At 40.3% G+C, this 20614-nt stretch overlaps 1 protein-coding gene across 1 annotated transcript in view; it reads right to left on the reverse strand.

Moving 5' to 3' along the window:
• Positions 1 to 1105: 1105 nt before the first annotated feature.
• The window catches only part of LOC135497026 (sperm-associated antigen 7-like), a 69568-nt gene continuing 50059 nt past the window's right edge, over positions 1106 to 20614 (reverse strand). Inside the window, exons 3-6 of the mRNA XM_064786683.1 lie at positions 12880 to 12968; positions 7483 to 7567; positions 3783 to 4032; positions 1106 to 2431 (exon numbers count right to left, since the gene is read on the reverse strand). Of these exons, the coding sequence (XP_064642753.1) occupies positions 2295 to 2431; positions 3783 to 4032; positions 7483 to 7567; positions 12880 to 12968 (561 nt within the window). The 3' untranslated portion in view covers positions 1106 to 2294. The remainder of the gene's footprint in view (positions 2432 to 3782; positions 4033 to 7482; positions 7568 to 12879; positions 12969 to 20614) is intronic.

Genomic DNA, 20614 nt, shown 5'->3' on the forward strand with positions numbered 1-20614 from the left:
CATCAAATGGATGTCAAAACTGCCTATTTAAACGCACCTATAGATTGTGAAATCTATGTTGAACAGCCTGAAGGTTTTGCCTTAAGAGGGCCAGGCAGGTGAAAAATTGGTCTATAGACTGAAGAAGTCTCTTTATGGGCTCAAACAGAGCGGTAGGAATTGGAACGACATGTTGCATACTCATTTGATTGAACAAGGTTTCAAGCAGTCACTTGCTGACAACTGTGTGTATTCCAAAATTTCGGAACAAGAGATGACCATAGCTATAGTGTGGGTGAATGATATCATCATCGCTTCAAATCTTGACTCAAAACTAAATGATGTGAAAGAGGCACTGAGCAAAAGGTTCAGAATGAAAGATCTTGGGAAAATTTCCTATTTTCTAGGGATTGAATTTTCACAGACTGATAGTGGTACCATTGAAATGAATCAGTCAAGGTATATTGAGAAAATTCTCTCAAGGTTTGGTATGACATACTCTAAGCCTAGGGCTACTCCATGTGAAGTTGGTAAGACAAATGTTGTGAACTCCGAGCTTGTAGATGCCAAAAATTACAGAGAAATCGTAGGTAGTCTCATCTATGTGATGACGGCCACCAGGCCTGACTTATGTTTTGTTGTCACAAAACTGTCACAGCACATGGCTAATCCAACTGTTGAAGATTTGACAATGGTGAAGCATGTTCTTAGGTATTTGAAGGGCACTTTAAACCAAGGGTTGGTGTACAGGAAAGCTGACGGTTTGTCACTTGTAGGTTTTTGTGATGCTGATTGGGGAAGTTCCAGCGAGGACCGACGTAGCATTTCTGGCTATGGGTTTCAACTTTCTTCTGAGGGGCCACTGGTCTCATGGAAAAGCAAGAAGCAACAAACCGTTGCTTTGTCAACTTGTGAAGCGGAATACATGGCACTCGCTACTGCTACCCAAGAAGCAAAATTTCTGTTGCAATTGTACCCGAGTATGACTGGGAAGAAACTTGAACAAGTTTGTATGCATTATGACAATCGGGGAGCGATCGCTTTAGCTCAAAACCCCGTTCATCACCAGAGAACGAAACATGTGGACATCAAGTACCATTTTGTACGGTCTGAAGTCAAAAATGGGTTGCTACAACTTGTCTATATTCCATCAGAAGACAATGTTGCTGACATGTTCACAAAGCCAGTTTCAAGGTATAAGTTACAGAAGTTTGTCAAGGCTATCTCAGGATTCTAAAAGTCACACAACTTATGGCTACTGTGGCATTGTGTCTGGTAATTGTTTTTCTTATTCAGGCATTTTCTTATTTGACTCTCATCTATGGCAACTTGTAGGGTTTGCAAGTTTCTTGTTTATCGTGTGTAGGGTTTGCAAGTTTATTGTTTATCGTGTGTATAGACTCTCAATCTCATGGTTGCTTTACATCATAAAGTTTAAGTGGGGGTGTTGGAATGTAAACTTCATCTGTCTATACTGTCCCTTTAAATACCATCAATTGCACCGTAACGTGCTGCCATCTGTACTAAGGTCATGTATCAAACCCTCCTGTACTACTAATAAAGGAGGGTGGAAAAAGATTACGCGCCTTCTCCGAACGTCGTCACACGAAAGAAGTTGTTCTTGTTTTTCTTCTCTCCTACAAAGTTAAGTTTCTCAGTGAAACTAAGTCTCCATATCATGTCGGCCTCAACAAGGAGGAGGACATGTTGAAGGACGCATTACAAACTGAGCTTTGAGACACAATTGGTGATGTAAATTGGGACTGATGCCAAATGGATTACTAGTAGCCTAGCTGTGCCATAAGATGATAAGTTGTTAAGTTTAAAAATAAAGTTTGATTTTCATTTATGACATTGGTCTGTACTTCATTTTTGTTTGACCTTTCCACAGGATCCCGGCACAGGATAACCTTTTGTCAGTTACAAGGCGACGCTGTTGTGTATGCTCTTGATTGTTCGACCTTGCTTCACAAAAATGGCTGTGACGGTAAAGCTACTGAACCGTATTGAGTCTTCTTGGTTGTATTTTCTTCTAGAAAGATTCATTATCCATTCATACCAGTGGTTTTGGGCTCTGAGTAGTGGAAGTATACTTGTGCGTTTTTTTGGGACCACCCTGTATAATGGGCTAAGCTGTCCCCAGCACGAATCAAAAGGTCCCCAGTAGCGATCACTCTCCCCGGGCCCTGATCCTTTCTGGAGGAATCTGCCAAAAGCTACTGGCATCATCTCTGCCACACAGACACCAATTTGTGTTCCATGAAGAAAGGCTGTAACTCATAAGATTGAACAGCAGTTTCTGTGGTCGAATCTCATTACTGAAGCTCTGACCCAGCAGATGCTCCTGTTTGATCAGTCAATTCTTCTGGCCCATCCACTTTTTGTCTCTTGGCTTTATTGTCGGCCATTACTTGCTCTATTGTTCGACGGTCTCGTTTATTTTCACTCGACACTGAAAATAAAGAAGAGTGATGTATAAATCATAACATTCCTTTTAAAGTAACAAGCACAGACAATCCACAAACCAACAGCAGTGTGAGCAAATGTGAAGCTGGACTGTTGAGCTGTTTCTCATTGACTATAGATTCATGCACTTGTTTGGGAACAACGTTTACATAATATAATGTTGGCCGTCATCACGTCACGATACATTGCAGCTCCGACACTTTTACATTACTGTAACGTGACATGACACAACGTCTTCGTAAACGTTCCCCCAATCAAGCCTTGGGGATTCCATGAATTTATATTTTTACCGACCAATCTTTCTGCATATTTTCACTGTCCAAATCTTGTTCTTTCTGGAATGTATATGCAGCCATGCCGCTTTTGCAGTGTGGAGGCTTTGCAGAATAATGGGAGGAAGATATTTTGTGAGACTTACAAACATCTTGTGCCCACAATGACCCGTTTTGAGACTGCGAATGCAGTCTCGCATTTTCGAATCGAGCTTCATCCACCATGCTGATAATTTTTGTCTACCTCAACCTTGGTTACAGTAACAATTTTGTACACAGTTGTAGTGTATTAGATGTATGAAATCACACATGCTGTACAGGTTGGCTTGATATCATAATGCGATGCTCTGATTGAGCAAAACGTTTTCTTTCGCGGCCACCTTAGGAAATAGCGCGGAATTCAACAGGGTTTGAAACATGCGTAAGGAGAAGTCGTGTAGGCCCTCTTTGCAAGAGGATGCCCAGAGATGAAATGCCTAGCATTTATGGTTACGGAGATAGGCTCCAAAAAACGAGTTCAATGGACGGATGGTAACATAGACAGACGGACCGGACCGACTGACTGATGAACTGATGAATAGAGATACAGATAGAGGGTATCTTATCCCTCTTCCACTTGGCGGAGCAAGGTGGTACAAAAATTGCCTCAATCAGATCAAAAGTCAAACCAAATCGACAGAAACCAAATTAAAGCAGGCTGTCATGTCAATTTTACTGATTATCAGATGGCACAATTTTTGTTAGGAACATTGCCATGATGATTTCCATCACACACCGTCACACACACAAAACAATTGGCTTGATCAGATCTGATGTTATCCCCCAATTTGACGTAACCAAATTCTAGATGGCTGCCCCGTGTGGTGGCAATTTTGAATATCAGAACGCTGCAATTTTTGAAAGGAACTTATCCTAGTCACTCATCTTAATAAAATATGCGACCGCTCAACCAAAGAGATCGTCTGATGATCCACGGAAAGTGGAAAGTAAACTCACACCCATGCACAGGCCATGATATATTGCCATAGATTTTTGTTGGGGTATAAAAAATCCACTTTGACTTACCAAATCCATACTGTTTATTAGCCATTGCTAGCTTTGCTGCATCCTTTGCAGCAACCTTCCCTATCAAGTGTTCATATTTATCTTTATAATTAGAAACGGGGACAACTTTTGTCTTAGGTTTCTGACGCATATTTTCCTCCTCTTGTAATTTGTCTCTTTCTCTTTCCTCTGCAATTTCTTTGGCTTTTTCTGGCGTCCACTCCTCCCCACGCCTGTAGGAAAGCAACTCATCATCTGTAGGAGCATACTCCTGCAATATATTAAGGAAAGCAGTGAAATGTGCTAGTGGAGTGACCTGCATATCAAATTTGAGTGTAGTGAAAGTTCGGCTTTGTTTGCATGTTTTGTTTGGTATTACTGGCTAACTGGAATTAAATGGTCTCTAACTGGAATTAAATGTGCTAACCTCGGGTAATGTATTACATGTCATTTGCAGTGGATATGGGGAGAATAGTTCCTGGCTAGTTTCACCAGTTTTGATTCCATTGAATAATATTATTCTTTTCGGCTCAATGGCACAAAAGAAAATTACCAGTACCATCTAAGTATAGCATTTTAATTAAAAGTTGACTGAATTTTAGGGTTATTGAAGAGTGTACATGTCACATGGAAATTGGTTGACATCTGTAAAACTGTTTAGGAGTAATAGGACTTCATTGGATTTTCAAGATGGCGGCCTGGCGGCCATATTTGTCATGGGATTTGACTGAAAATAATGGATATTGATAAGAGTACATAGATACATAATCACATGAAGTTTGGTTGCAATCCGATCATTAGTTTCGGAATAATAGGACTTTGTTTAATTTTCAAGATGGCGGCCTGGCGGCCATATTGGTCGATCGATTTGACTGAAAATCAAGGATGTTGTAAAGAGTACATAGATATACAATCACATGAAATTTGGTTTGAATGCGACTTTGTTTAATTTTCAAGATGGCCGCCTGGCGTCCATATTTGAAGTCCGAGCGGGACAAATTTTTGGGGTAGAAAAGAGGCTCCCTAGATTATGTCCTCACAAGTTTAGAACCTTCTAGCTCAAATAGAAACGAAACGTACACCTCGGTGATTTAGTGAACTTTGACCTCTACGACCTTGAAAAGTACGTCAAATCAAAAACCTGGCTGATATGTCATTAAACCTTATTACATACACCCACTATAAAAATGTTGTCACTCTACGTACAACCATTAGCTTCAAAATGGCAAAAAACTATTTCCAAGATGGCCGCCTGAAGGTCAGAAAGTAGGTCATATTGCGAAAAAGAAGAAATTGTCTGGGCATACTGCCCAAAGCTACCATCACAATGAGATTTGGCCATCTAGCCCTAGCGGTGATGGACGACGGACGCCACGGTATTGTATAAGCTCCCCAGAGGTGAGCTAATGAAATGGCCAGGGCCATTGTGCTCACCTCATGTGGAGGAAAGATGGATAAAGAGCATGGTATTGTGTCATGTAGTGTTAGGTTTGATGTAGGTCCAAGCAATTACAATTTCCCCAAAATGGCCAATTTACAGTACATTCGACCTCTGTGACCTTGAAAAGTAGGTCAAATCAAAGAAGACCCGGGTGACACATTGAATGGTTGTTAGAATTAGATGTACCTATGATATAAAATTGGTGCCAAACGGGCAAGTCATTACTAGGAATAATGGCATTTTGAAGAATTTAGGATTTGGCCCCCTCCCTGGAGGCCAAACGGCAAATCAGATCGCACCAAACTTCGGTACCTAAGATCACCTGACCAAGGGGTACATGTGTACTTAATTTGTGATCAATAGTCATTGCAGTTAAGAAACGTGCCATTGTTACGGCCTGACGGCAAATTTACGCCATTTGACCTCTGTGACCTTGACAAGAAGGTCAAATTAAAAACCTGTGTGACATATACTGTATGGTGGTTAGATGTACCCATGATATCAAATTGGTGGCAATCGGGCAAGAAGTTAAGGAATAATCACATTTTTAAGGTTTTTGGATTTTGCCCCCTGGTGGTCAAGTGGTATATCATATTGGACCAAACTTCGGTCCCTGAGATCACCTGACTAAGGGGTAAATGTGTACCAAATTTGGTATCAATAGTCATTGCAGTTTAGAAACGTGCCATCGTTACATCCTAACGGCCAATTTACACCATTTGACCTCTGTGACCTTGAAAAGGAGGTCAAATCAAAAACCCGGAGGATATATGATGCACCTTTGCTAGAAGTACCTACCATATTTTTTTCAAAATTTCCCGACTACTATTAAGGGAGATATTGCATATTTTCACTTTTAACGTTTGGCCCCCTGGTGGCCAAACTATGAAACGAATCGGACCGAAACTTGGTCTCCAAGGTGTCATTACATAAGGGTACATGTGTACCAAGTTTCAACTCAATAGCTCTAACAGTTACGAAACGTGCCCTGCTAACGGACGACGGACGACGACGACGACGACGACGACGACGACGACGACGACGACGACGACGACGACGACGGACGACGGACGCCACGGTATGGGATAAGCTCACCTCTGCTAAGAGGTGAGCTAAAAAGCATAATCCTATATAGCATAATCGCATTTTACATAATCTTCAACCTCAGCACAAGAAACAATCCCTAACCCAGTATACACTGTTGCTACATTACCATTCAGCATGAGAACGAGGTTAAAGGGGACCATCAATTATTTCCTATCCTGGAAGACAGGTGATAAACTATGAACCCATCCTGGTAGACAGGCGATAAACTACGATTCTACATTATTCTTAACATAACAGTTCCAGGTTTTTGACAATTTCCTTTCTGTAGAGAAGAAATTTACAGATGAGTTGGGGAGTTTACTGTGGAATAAGCATTGATATTGCCTGATTTCGCAAAATGGGCAAATATTTTTTGACAGGACTTCTAAATATTTGTTGCTTCTCATGATCTACATTTCTCAAAGATCTACCATATGTGCTTAACCCATATGGAGGCAAGCACCCACTAAAAAGGGACTTATTCACCAAAAAGGGCCCAGGGGAGGTCAGTCACCGAAATTACCCCTCACAACCACAAACATTGACCAACACGCACTACAGTACTCTAGATTGAAACTAGAGATGATATACTATCAAAAAAAGTCATAAACTAGCCCCTATTCCCTATACTGGATTTTATAATTCATGTTTCATGTGCATCCTCCATAGCTGGTCTGATCCCTCCCTCAGAAAACCTATACACAAACCCCCCAAAATACATAAAAAAAGACGAAATCGAACACACAATGGCGAGAAAATATGCATATGTTCATTCTTCACGGCTGCACTGTGATAAGTGATGACGTTATGGGGATTCCCCATTGTGGCGGGTGATTCAAATAACATACGGAATTAGCCGTAGGTGCCAGTTTTCAGCTTTTTAAAAGGCTACGGCGTACTCCGTAGGTGCCCCCATATGGGTTAATCCCAAGTATGTCAGCCAAACTTTTGAATGAAGTGAGTGAAACACACTTCGTTATAATCAGCTGTCAGAATATTTACCGCGGGCATGGAAATAATACGCACTCCTGATTATGTAAAATACGATTATGCTGAATAGGATTATGTTTTTCCAAGTAAGCTGGTATTACCAGTGTTGTCTACGGGACTTCGAGTTCCAGGAAATGACATATTAGTTTTGGTGTTCAGAGTCACCTGAATAAACTGTTCCAGGAACCCCTTGTAAATGCTCACTTTTTTCCACAGCATGACATATCTGTCAATTTCATCTTGTCCAAAAGAGAAAGATGCCAGTCCTGCAACTTCAGCCATTTCATGTCTGAAAAATAGTTTTAAACAAAATTGGTAATTGGTTAAGTTAGACAACAATTTCACCATCAGATATCAGCCTATAAATTTCCCCACTCTTCAAGGATTTCGATATGCTGGTTTGTCTTCCATACGATTTGCCAATTTGCTGTGCATGCTACTATCACATTGCATGAGCAAAAGGATGGATACACTCCCGGAAAAATAGAAGCAATACAATACGGTTCAATGAAACAGGCAGGGGCTGTTGTGCTCCTTGCATCAAACTTGGTAGGCGGTATGTGCCACAGTTATATCCAATCAACAATTCACTTCAGCAACTTTGAAAACAAAACAGTCAAGGGCTGTTGACCTCACCAGTTTAACTTTGACTGAGAGTTGTGCTAATAGAGTCTGGCCAGGGCTAGTAGAAAATTAACAACACATGAAAAGCAATCCCTGTTCGAGAGATTCTTTCAGGAATTCCAATTGTGCTTCTTGTTAGAACACTCAGCCCCTCTTGTGATAAGTGCCTGTGTATATCATCTTTTAACTAATGGCATCAGTTCTTTAACTGCAAGGAGGTAATTCAAATTCTTCCATCATGTTATGTACTCTTGAAATGAGTGTTAAGTAAAATGCTTTTCACCCAGGTAGATAGTAAAGTCTACATCCTGCACCTGTAGGGTATGTTCAGGTAAACCTAGCATGGCTACGTGGTATTGACTAAGAGGAATTAACTGGGAAAGTTTCAAATGGGAAACCTGTATGACATATGATGTATCCTGACAGTAGGCCGTTGGCCGAGTCATGAAAATGTTGCTAGAAAATAGTATCCGTTTGACAGATAGCGGGCAATGGGAAAACAGTTGTTTTGGGTAATAGGGTGTGCTGAATTTGCAAAAAGAATTTCCTGCGTGTAAAGTCGCACATTACAGCAGAAATGAGACCCTTAACCCATTTGCTGCAGCAGCCATTTTTTGGCTAGGGCCGCCATGTGCTGACAGTTAAAACTAATAATAAACAGTAAACTTATAACTGAATGGTTCGTCAAGGGGGCCAAAACCTATGCCGTGTTAACTCTTTCAGCCCTATGACCGTGTATACACGGATATCTAAACAATTCCCAAATCCTGCACTCGCATATACACGGTGACGCCGAAACCAGTTTCTAGTTCATCATTGACGATCTCAAATGCGATTGGGGCGCCATCTTCAGGTTGCCAATCAAACCAATAGACTTCTAGGCTTCAAGTAAAAAATCACAGACGATTTTTGGTTTGGTTACCGTCCACAGGGGGGGCGTGGGTGTTGAATCAGATTTGCAAGGATTACGTGACAGTCCTAGCCATTATATTCCAGCAATTTTTCCTTTATTTCTTTCTATTTTTGTATATATCATTCTGAATCGTTTTGGACATTTTTCTTTGTTTTCTATACTAGTTCCTTATCACTAGTATCAGTTTATAAGGAATAATTCAAGAAATTTTCAAGGAAATAATTTTTATTGCGATGGAACTTGCTTCTGCCAATTCTTCGAAAAAAAAATTGAAGACAAAAAATGGCAAAATTGAAGAGACTCAGAAAAAAACCCAATTCATTGATAATTATAATCTATATATCACTGTAAGGTAGAGATCAAGACCTTTCTGATGGTGCCCAGCAATTAGTGATAGGGGTGGTAGGTTTTTTTTAATAAATTTCCGAAATCCTGATTTTTCCCGAAAATCGGGTAGGATCTGGAAGTAATGTTGTTGCGTCAAAATCGGCTAGGGCTGAAAGAGTTAAAGGGACTCTATTGGCAGCAGCTATGTAGGCAAGATAATGTTACAAGAGTTGCCAATAGGGGTCTCTTTCACCTTACAGTTCGTCAAAACTATTCAAGCTTGTAACAGGAATATATTTAGGACCCAGTACCATTACTGTGCATAATGGTTACCCTGAGATGGCCAATTTAACCTGCCTGTAGTCCCCCTTTGTTCTGTAGCTGACACAGATTTTAAATGAAACAACCAGGGGCCATTGTGCTCACCGTATAGATATTTGGTTCTTTGGAATTCATCCTGGTTTTAAGGAACATTGTACATGTATAGTATAAAGGTCAAACCAAAGTCGGTATGACATGTGATGTATCGTTGCTTGGAGTAAGTACCATAACAGTATCATCAAAAACAAGTCACTAACTAGTATTGGGCAATTCGCCTAACAGCAAATTGCAGACCATATCCCTGGTGAAAGTATTTTGTCATGTTGAGAAATTAGGTTTGCACCAGGATATAACCAGATAACCTGAATAACCAGCTGAATTAGGTTGTGACAGTAGGTGCATCATAAATACTAGAATTAGCGATGGTTCTGGGACTGCAACAACTCAGCATATGGATGGTCAGAATCCAGCAGACAACAAGCAAATGTAATCTGAATCTCAACATCTTTCGTATCTTTTGATGAGTTTTCTGGTCGAGTGAGGGAAACCAGTTGGCCATCTGATATGGCTGGTGGGGATGAAAGCTCCCAATGTTGGGACGACCAATAATACATTGCGTCTCCACAGTATTTATATTATAATACCTCCCTCCATGCACACATGGTTCTGCTGCCAATTTTTTCTTCAAATGATCTAGGTGTCAATCATGCACTTGTGGGTACTGGCACCACGTAGGTAACTTCTGATCTGATCTTAAGTTGCAGGTTTTTGGTGCTTTGTCCTGGTGCTCATTTTTAAGATGACAAAACACTATCACCAGGGATATGGTCTGCAATTGCTGTTAGGAAAGTCACAACCTGGGGACAAAAAATAAATGCGATTTAGACTTCGCATTCCTTTGAAGTGTAGGTTGCAACATCCCAGGCCATTGATGCATGCATGGTCACAACATAGGGGCAACCGGGAATCATGGCAAGGATTTTTACAACCATTCTTTTGAGGTGTAGATTGTGATGTGAGGGAAGTGTCTTGATCTCTACATAAAATTCCTTCGACATGGTGCAACAAACCAGTCCAGTAGATATATACATGGTCATAGCATACGGCATCGAGACAACCAGTATGCAAGGTTACGGCCAGGCCTAAGGGGTATGACCGATCAGCACTAAGAGTAAAAACGTAAAATGCAATAATATCTTTTTAAACTAACTGCCACAGTAGGTTTATTTATTCAGTCTTTTTGAAGTAAAAGTATTACAGTGAAAAGAACGAAATAAGGCTGGAATATTATACTGGTTTGTCTTCGGACGGCAAATTCAGCACTGCACCGATGTCAAGGTTAAGACGGTTATACGACTTTGCCTCATCAGCTCCTCGTGGTCAAGGCTCCTATTATCCGTGACTGATGCGGTCGCAGAACAGAACAGATGCTGATCATCCCCGTCACTGCGTCAGGCTGTAAAACAGAGCGAGGAAATATTTTAACTTCACCAGAAGTTTTATCATTCATTATTCAGACCAACAGACACTGACTACCTGCTAATAGTCTATGAATTTCATTGTCATAATTCAGAACAAACACTTATCACCTTTGCTGACAATATTTTCAGAAGGTGTGTACATTCGTGTGTCCATTTACAGTACACTGCACGTGTATACGTGCTTTACTGTACATTTCTACAGGAGTGAGCAGAATGTACAGAAAAACGATCTCCAAAACTGTTGCTTTCCGCACTCGCGACACGTTAAGCAAGGTTTTAGCAATTATTTTCAGTGAAGGTATATCTCATGTGTAGAGTCTGGGTGATTTTCAGACATTCTTAGGTGTTTAAGGCGCACAGTTTGATGAAACTTGCCCGAATTCGTAATTTTTTTGATGAATGTATATCCGCCATTGCGGGGATCTGGAAACTTTCGGATGACAAGTTTGCCTCAAAAGATGAACGTGCTCCCTATAATCACCCAAACTAACAGCGAATATATATTCTTAAGATCCTTTTCTTGACCTCTGATGAGTTAATTTTGTCTGATGCAGTGTTTCAACACAAATTTGAGGGCGATTACAATCACGAAAAAATCACACTCACCCAGTCTAGAATGCGTAGATGAAATGTCTGTTGGCTCTTCCATGTAGCGGGTATCCTCCCACCTGTTCAGGTTGGGACAGATCAACGTTGAGCAACTTGCCTAATCGGTAAAAACGCGGGAGGCAGTGCTATTACCGGAACGGTTCAGAACCGGCGATTTTCACCAAAAATCACCCGAAAACTAAAAAAGCAAGCAACGGCTGCAAAAATATAGTACACGTTGTTCGTTAGCAGGTTATGAAACGTAACCTAACCAAATTTCAGGTCGTTCCGCGTGGCAGTTTCGGTGATACGTGTCGAAAACCACATCCCTCGGGTCCTGGCGATCGGCTCAGTAAAAACAATAGACCATATCCACGGAGTTGTGGATATGGTCTTATAAAGGAGATATTGCACTTTTTACCTATTTTAGTTTTGGCCTCCTGGTGGCAAAGTTGAGTACCAGATCAGATCGAAATTTGGTGTCCGAGGTTAAATGACGTAGGGAGTCATGTGTACCAAATTTTAAGTTCATAGCTTTAGTGGTTAAGAAACATGCCATAATTACACTAAAATGGCAAATTTACGCTATTTGACCTCTGTGACCTTGTACAGTAGGTCAAATAAAAAACCCGTACGATATGTGATATATCCTTGCTAGAAGTACCTACATTAAAAATTTCATCAAAAACAAATCACTTATAAGTGAGATATCACACTATTTATGTTTTCAGTTTTGGCCCCCTGGTGGCCAAGTCAAGAATTAGACTGGACCGAAATTCAGTGTCAAAGGTCATCTGACGTAGCGGGTTATGCATACAAAGTTTTGAGTCCATAGCCCTAGGGGTTCAAAAACGTGCCACTGTTTTTGAAATAGGATACGTCGGACGACGGACACTGCGGTGTTGTATAGACTCACCGTACTGGTGAGCCAAAAAGACTGCTGTTGAATCGCTGTTGAATTCGCCGTTGGCGACGTGGCGAGGGGCTAGCGCGAACCCTGAACTATGCACACCGCAACATGTCGACCATGTTAACAATTGCCCCACTTGACTCTACACCCTCCAGTCAATCCGCCTGCAGCAATTGAAATTTTGACGCCTAAAGGCTTCTTAATTCTTGATTCCGGACATGGAAATCGCTTTTATCAGAACAGGGATTTATACCTGAAATTATCACTAGATCTGTATAAATATCATGGTTTTATGGAGTGCAAAATCAAAGCGATGAGGAATTACAGTCAGGGGAGTTTAGGTAGGGTCAGCTATAAACAACGGCAAATGTTTACAATGACAGGATCTTGCAATGTATCGAATTGAGAAACAGCAAAATATTTTAGGCAAAACTTACACCAATGCCCTGCATGTTTTATCCATTGGCTGAAATCTGTATTTTTCCTGGGTTGGATCCTTCATGAATTCATTTAGTTGCTTCTGAACCTACAATATAATGAAAAATAATACATTTTAACTAAAAGTCCTGCATCTGAAGAAAGCAGACACAATTTTGCTTCAACAAGCATGAGAAAATGTCCTGTTACCAATTTCAACATCAGTGTTTTCCTGGATTTGATTTGAACTACATGTACCACCATTTGATTGTCTTTTTCGTGCCAACGCCAACTCTGTTGCTTGATACTTTTGATCAGGGAAAAATTGGATCCCAGCAATTATGGTATGATACTTGTAAACTAGTCGAGATTGAGAGAGAATAGATTAGGAAACAAACAAGAGGCCCAAGGGCCTGGCGCTCAGCTGAGTTGTTGCTGCGTTGTTCGTATATATTACATTACTCGTCAAACTCTACTAAACTAAGGACTCAAAGCCTGAGGATATTAGCTTCTGGATGTGTAACAGTGAATTACGGTAGACTGGCGCAATCTACTTCAAGCAAGCTCCACCCTTGCAATGTGTGCGCAAACAGATAACCTAACCTATATTGGACCATCAATTCTACACACAGCAACATGATTCATCCTCAGCTGTTACCATGATGATGATGATGATGATCCTTTTCGCAAATTGGTCGTCTTCTGTCTTTCTTCCATATTTTAGTGCCACCGGATGTAGTCTGCCCTTGTGGAGGGAACCTTTCAGCACAGGACAAAAGAATCCATGCGAATTGAATCACATGGAGAGACTAGCCCAATCACCCGCTTTTGGCTGGGTAGAAATGGGTAAATCTCGCAGACTGGACCTTAAACTCTACTGCCGACGTGTGAGGCTGGTCTGACAGATGAGCAAGTAGGGTCCACCTAATGCAGAAGGCACCAGTTTCCCTAACTAAAAGGGTAACATTAACAAAATGCTCTACCCAACTCTATTATTGCCTAAAGGCCTGTGTACACTAGTAAAATATTAGCAACATTTTTACAACATTTCCAGTTGCAACAAATGTTGCGTAGTGTGTACAGAGCAAAACGCGTCTTACATTTACAACATGTTGTAAAATTGTTGTAAAATTGTTGTAAAATTGTTGCAAATTAAATGCAATGCAATTCTTTGTTGCATGTTGTAAAAATGTTGCAAACTCTTCAGCCAATCAGAAATAGGATTTGCGTCATGTGATCTACCTGAGGTCATGTGACTTGAACAAGAAGCAGGTATAGCAACTCTCAAGTGAGTGTCTTGCTTCGTAGGGTGATGAAACCTTTTCTAGAAGTTTCATCCATTCGCAGGAAGTTTTTGTATGACGGCTTGTCAGTCAGCCGCAACTCCTTTAACAGGCAGTGGTATGCCCCATGATCCACCCGAGACAAGACCACAATTGATTTTTTAAGCCTTTTAGCAGTTAAATTGTCAATGTTTGACCGCGACGCATCAAAGAACGCGTGGTGTTGTGAATCTGAAATTTAGATTATGTTATTCCGGACAGTCGGGCAAGTAAATGGTGAAAAATAAAATGGTGATTGACCACGGAAATTTTTTGATAATCGACAAATTAGACAGACTTTGATATTTCCACTCTTTTCAGCCAACTGGCAGAAAAAACTCAAAACACGCCCCCTATTACCCAATTAGCAAAATTCGAAATTAATTTTTTCATCAAATAATTTCTTTATATCTGTAGACTTGCCACAACAAATATTTTTTCAATACCTCTCCAAATATGTACTTGAGAGTTCAAAACATACACACGTCTAATTGATAGGCCTCGACCCTCCAACCTATGAATATTCATTAGTGGTCTTGTCTCAATGAAGGTACATTTCAGGGGTTAACATTTTGAGATTTTTTTCAAACTAATGTAGATGACATCCCACAACTCTCCAACAAAGGAAAGTCATATCTGGACATTTTTGGAGAAATGAGAGACATTTCAAAGAGTGGTACAACTGTGCCAAAGCGACGAAAGAGGACAAAAGCGACAAAAAGTCATGATTTTGCAGCCAACAGCACCAAAGACCTGCCCTGGCCAGAATAAGCAAGCTATGGAGCTGAAAATTTAGGATGTAATTTAGGAATATCTTTGCTGCTTAGGGCACAACTTTCAGAATCAAGGCCTAAGTAGTTTCAAAGAAATTACAAAATGAATGGCAACACAACAAGACTTGTAAAAATGAAACCGAACTTAGACCGGGGTTAGGTTGACTCTTATTTGGGTCAAATTAAGTTTTTTTCTCATTATTTTAGCTTGTTTTGACCTTAAATCATCAGCAATACAATATTCTAAATGAATTAGAGTGATTTGAGCACATTCAAATTTTTCACTATATTGACCCAACATGTAGTGTAAATGGAGACAAGACCACAATTGATTTTTTAAGCCTTTTAGCAGTTAAATTGTCAATGTTTGACCGCGACGCATCAAAGAACGCGTGGTGTTGTGAATCTGAAATTTAGATTATGTTATTCCGGACAGTCGGGCAAGTAAATGGTGAAAAATAAAATGGTGATTGACCACGGAAATTTTTTGATAACCGACAAATTAGACAGACTTTGATATTTCCACTCTTTTCAGCCAACTGGCAGAAAAAACTCAAAACACGCCCCCTATTACCCAATAAGCAAAATTCGAAATTAATTTTTTCATCAAATAATTTCTTTATATCTGTAGACTTGCCACAACAAATATTTTTTCAATACCTCTCCAAATATGTACTTGAGAGTTAAAAACATGCACACGTCTAATTGATAGGCCTCGACCCTCCAACCTATGAATATTCATTAGTGGTCTTGTCACACCCTCATTTTGATCCAGGGCCTGGTCCATATTCTCTTTGGTTATTTCGCCGCCTCTTCAGTCTCTCAACAATGACAGCTAAAATTGCTGCAGAAGCACTCAAAACACATCTTCTCTCCTTGGAATCATCCATTTTCCCTCCAAAATACCTATTTCCCTTTGTTCCCACTAAAAAGTTTGCAACAATTTACCAACATGTTGTAAAAATGTTGCTAATTTGTTGCAATTTTGTTGCTAGTGTACACAGGGCCTTGAAGGGCTTGTTGCAAAATTGTTGTAAAAATGTTGGTAAAATGTTGCTAATATTTTACGAGTGTACACCCTGCTTAAGTCAAGTGAAACTCTTACAAACCTTAGCAGAATGCCACCATTGAAATGTTGATAGCAAGTAAAAACTTTAAACAGATAGACTTGATTTTTTTACCCAACTGCCACATGCGGTTTTCTTTATTTAGTCAATTTTGAGGTAAGTATTACAGAATGAAATACTTGAATACTAAAATAGACTGGCTCTTCTGATGATTGCACTGATGAAGACCGAAGTCGATGGGATGTGCAAAGTCATAGCTCGATCCTCTCTCTAGTCTTGGTCATCTGTGATGTGGTCACCAAATATGTTCAAATGCAGCTGCAGTATGCCAGTAGTGTAGTGCAGATCATTCCTGCAAAACACGATGAGGAGATAACATTTTAATTTTGATAGATAGCTAAACTAGCCAAGTTTTATATCAAATACAAGGCCAACAACAACTGATAAGGCGCTAGGGCCGAATGATCAAGGAAGTTCATTGAGAATACATTGTGATAAGAGTGATGAATCGGCCCCGTTTGAAGCATTGTGCTATGTACAGTGTGCATGTACCGTCAGTGTGTATCAGCTATCGCATTTATTGTTTGTTGACATTTCAAATCGCCGGAGTCGATCCTCAATTACACTGTTTATGTACATTGGCAACCTTACCCGATGATATCAGAACGATGTTTATTATTGTCTTGTTTATTCACATTAGTTCTGCTATGTGACAAGAGTTATTTGTTGAGTAATCCAGGACTTAAAGCCGGACTTTGACATCGTTTCTCAGACCAAGCTGCATTTCGCAGATCGTTTTTCAACGATCGTCGACGAACTATTTCAAATTAATCACATCCAATTAAACAATCCAAGCCTTCCCTAATGTCATCAACATGCAATAACACAAGCAGCCAAATATTATCGCCTATGAAATTGTGCATTTAATGAGAACTTACCTCCGAATTGACAGAACGCGATCTATTCCATGGCATGGTCTCCTTACGTCTGAACTGCGCAGACTCCGAGACGTGACGTTCGCTGCACGTGGGATAACTTGCGCGAAATTTAAAATGCTCTTCTTGGGGGGTGCTCACTAAATTTTGCCAGTAACACCACCTGGTGAGAAATTCATGAACCACGCCTATTGATAATGAAAGAGAAAGCTTTGCTCTATAAGATTAGATTTGATTCATGATCCCCAACTTAAAGAATTAGGAGAAATCAGCTGCTGGAAAAGTTTTTGGAACATTTCGCTCCGTGCCATCTAGTGGCCAAACCGCTCATCCTGCCGGACCCACATTTGGTCTATTCAGGAGTCCTGAAGGGTCTAAACGCCTCAGAGGGAAAATCTATCGCCTATCCGCCATAGTTTTGAAACGTGCCTGTTTAACGGACAGACAGACAGACAGACAGACGGACATTCATTCTACCATTTACTCATATGAATAGCTCAGCTTGTCAGCTGAGCTAAAAAACGATTGTTGGCAATGCGGCTATTACTTATAACAACAGTTTGGCCGTTACCATGGCAAAGTGTCTATTCATATCATACTTGGAGTCAGCTAATATTTATGGTCTCCATCCACAGTTTCATCAAATCCATCAGACAGGAAACGAAACCACCTCCTGGTGTGGCACACAGGGCATCAGCAAGAGGCATGCAGAGACAAAACTAGTGGCAGACAATAACAGAAGGGTTGTTCCATGATAAAGTGTCAATAAATACTGTTGTTTCTTATTTGTTACAGTAGAGCTGTATCAGGGCTTGGATTCGCTTGTCACCTGTGTTAGTTTATTTATCATGGAGATATTATAAATAAATTTATTGTTGTTAGAGCTGTTGTTATACTTTCGTTCTTGGTTTTTATATACCATTGCCCTTAAAAAGAAGGACAGTAATTGTGACATCTGCATGTTACCCATTTTCTGTGATACACTGAGGGTCTATACATCATCCTTTGACCTTCAACTTTTTTTCAGTGTGAAACATGGTTAGTCAAGAATAAAATCAGCCCAGTCACACATAATACTAGGGTGTTCAGGTCACGTGACTTTTCACGTCCCGTCGGCGAATTTTAGCGTCATGCACGAAAAATGACTCAAAAAATTTCACCTAATTGTAGAAGATCGATTAATTTCGGTGTTTTATTGTTGATGTATGAAGAAACCAAGAAGACCCAAGGTAACCAGGTATCTAATCTTTCATTCTTTCAAATTTCAACGAAATTCATTCACTATTTGCTGAGAAATTACAAATTACGCACAACTTTCGCCGCGGCTTCGATCTTTGCGACCGCCATAATGATATGCAAATAAGCGCGGCATGGGGGCGTGGCTACCTGTCACTTGCTACTCAAAACTTTGGCGCCTTTTCCGCTAATGGGTACGTGACCTTTATAAATTATTTCAACGGAAATGACCTCTGCTTGTCAAACTTTTGAGGTTGGCAGAAACTTGTGCCGATTTTGCTCAATATTTCCCGATTTTAGACGTTTCAAAGTTTTGGTAGCTCGTATAATCATATGTTCGTCCTGCATGAAACTTCATAGAAGTGATAATAAGAAGAATTAAGTGGTCATTATTGATATCGTGAACAGTTCTTTAAAAAAAAGTTTGACAGTTCCCGCGGAAAAAACAATTTTAAAATCCAAATTAGTTCCAACCCTGCCGCGTGGAGCGCACGGCCATTTTTCTCAACATCCGGGTACTTCGTCAATTAAATTAAGCTTCTCTGGTCAGCTGTTTCCAATGTTTTGATATCGTTTGGGAAGGTTTCTGTAAGGTTTTGAAGGTTTTTCAATCTTTTTTTAGCTAGTGACAGTTACCCAAGTCCCTTCTGGACACTTCTTACGTTTGACTGTTGTGAATATTTAGCTTTTGTAGCGAAAATTCAGTGAAAAAATTGTAATTGTATTTTTTCTTCACTTCCTCCTTGTCCTATTCATATTGTATTGAAATATCTGTTATCTGTTGCTTTTCTCATCTGTCATCTCCTCTCTTCAGCTACTCTTCTCTCTGATATTGGTCATGGCTACCTATGGTGAAGCATATAAGATTTGGGAGCGTTGGAACTCCTCTGGTGACAGGCAAAGACCAAATGGTTATATCACACTTGTGGCGCTCTTTACTGAGGCGTATCCTCAATTTAAATCGTACTGCACCGATGACTCCAAATCAAGAACTCTTTCTAGTAAAATACAGAAAGTAGAATTTGACTTTCGCATGAAAATAGTCAAAAACAAGAAGGACAAGGATGAGTTTTTTGCGAGATTGTTTGCCGTCCCTGTCGCCAAAGGCATTGAACCTACGGCTTCTGTAAGTAGGCCTGCAGGTACCGATGCAAACGGTGACTGCATTCGTAATGTAACCGACAGAATGCTATTCAGGTTAGGGGTTTGAAAAGAAAATTGAAAGAAATGGAACAAGATCAATCTATGAAAGAATTAGAAGTCATCCAACTTGAAGCTGCTCGTGATCAGGCGCTAGCAGTTAAGCTTAAGTCCCAAGCGGATAGGGAGAACTTGTCTTTGAAGTTCAATGCATTGTCAGTCCATCACACTGAAGTGAGAGCGCAAAATTTTGAAATTCTGACTGAAAATCAAACCCTCCTATCCTTGAAATACCAGAGTGCCAAAAACAAAGAATCAAAGGATAAGTATTTGTCAGAAAAAAATCTTACCTTAAAAAAGCTGTCCCGCCGCATTGTTTCTCTTGATAATTGTAAAAGCCAATTAGAACAACAGAAGCAAATTATTGACACACTGCGCCGTCAAGTTGCAGAGAAGGAAAGTTTTCTGATGGAGAAGGAATTGGTCCTTGGGCAATCCAAGTCCAAGATTGTTGAGCATGAATCCGAAATTTCCAAGCTGCGCTCAAGAATATTCAAGCTTACCAGAGAATTGAAGGTCGCCTGTCCTTCTGAAGTTCAGGTAAGAGACAATGAAGTTATTTTAAAACTCATTGATGAAAAGAAAGACTTGGAGATAGCCAATAGAGAGCTACATCGCGCTGTGGCTCTACTAGAAGACCAAGAACAACTGGTTGAAGTCTTTGAAAATGGCAAATTCAAAGATGCCCTCCGTGAATGTATTGTCATCTTGGTAACAGATTGCAAGGTGAGTCTTCGCAATGTCTCCAAGTCGATCAATAGCGCTTTAAAACTTGCCGGTAAAAAGCTTGGCCGCGAACCATCAATTGGTGTCATGCAGCAAATCCTTGGTGAAGCAAAAGTTGTCATCAACCAGCAACTTGAGGACGAGTTAGCTGAGTCTTCTTGCATTGACCCATTGCAAAATATTGGTCACACTTTGCATGGTGATGGTACAACTAAATTCTCAAAGAAGTATCAAAACTTCCAGGCTACCACTTTGGAAGGTAAGACATTATCTCTCGGCCTGCGTGAACAAGCAACTGGTTCTGCCCAAGACACATTGGATAACTTCATATCTATAGTGTCCGACATTTGCTTACAAGTGAAAAGATCTGAGCCAGAGTGTTTGAAGAGAGTAGCAGAGATCATGACTTCTTTTAAGAACACCATGTCCGATCAAGGTGCCACCAATCCGTTGTTTAATGCGAAATTTGCTACTATCCGTGAAGAGTTGTTACCAA

This window comes from Lineus longissimus, chromosome 12 (assembly GCF_910592395.1).
Source record: "Lineus longissimus chromosome 12, tnLinLong1.2, whole genome shotgun sequence".
Classification (NCBI taxonomy): domain Eukaryota; kingdom Metazoa; phylum Nemertea; class Pilidiophora; order Heteronemertea; family Lineidae; genus Lineus; species Lineus longissimus.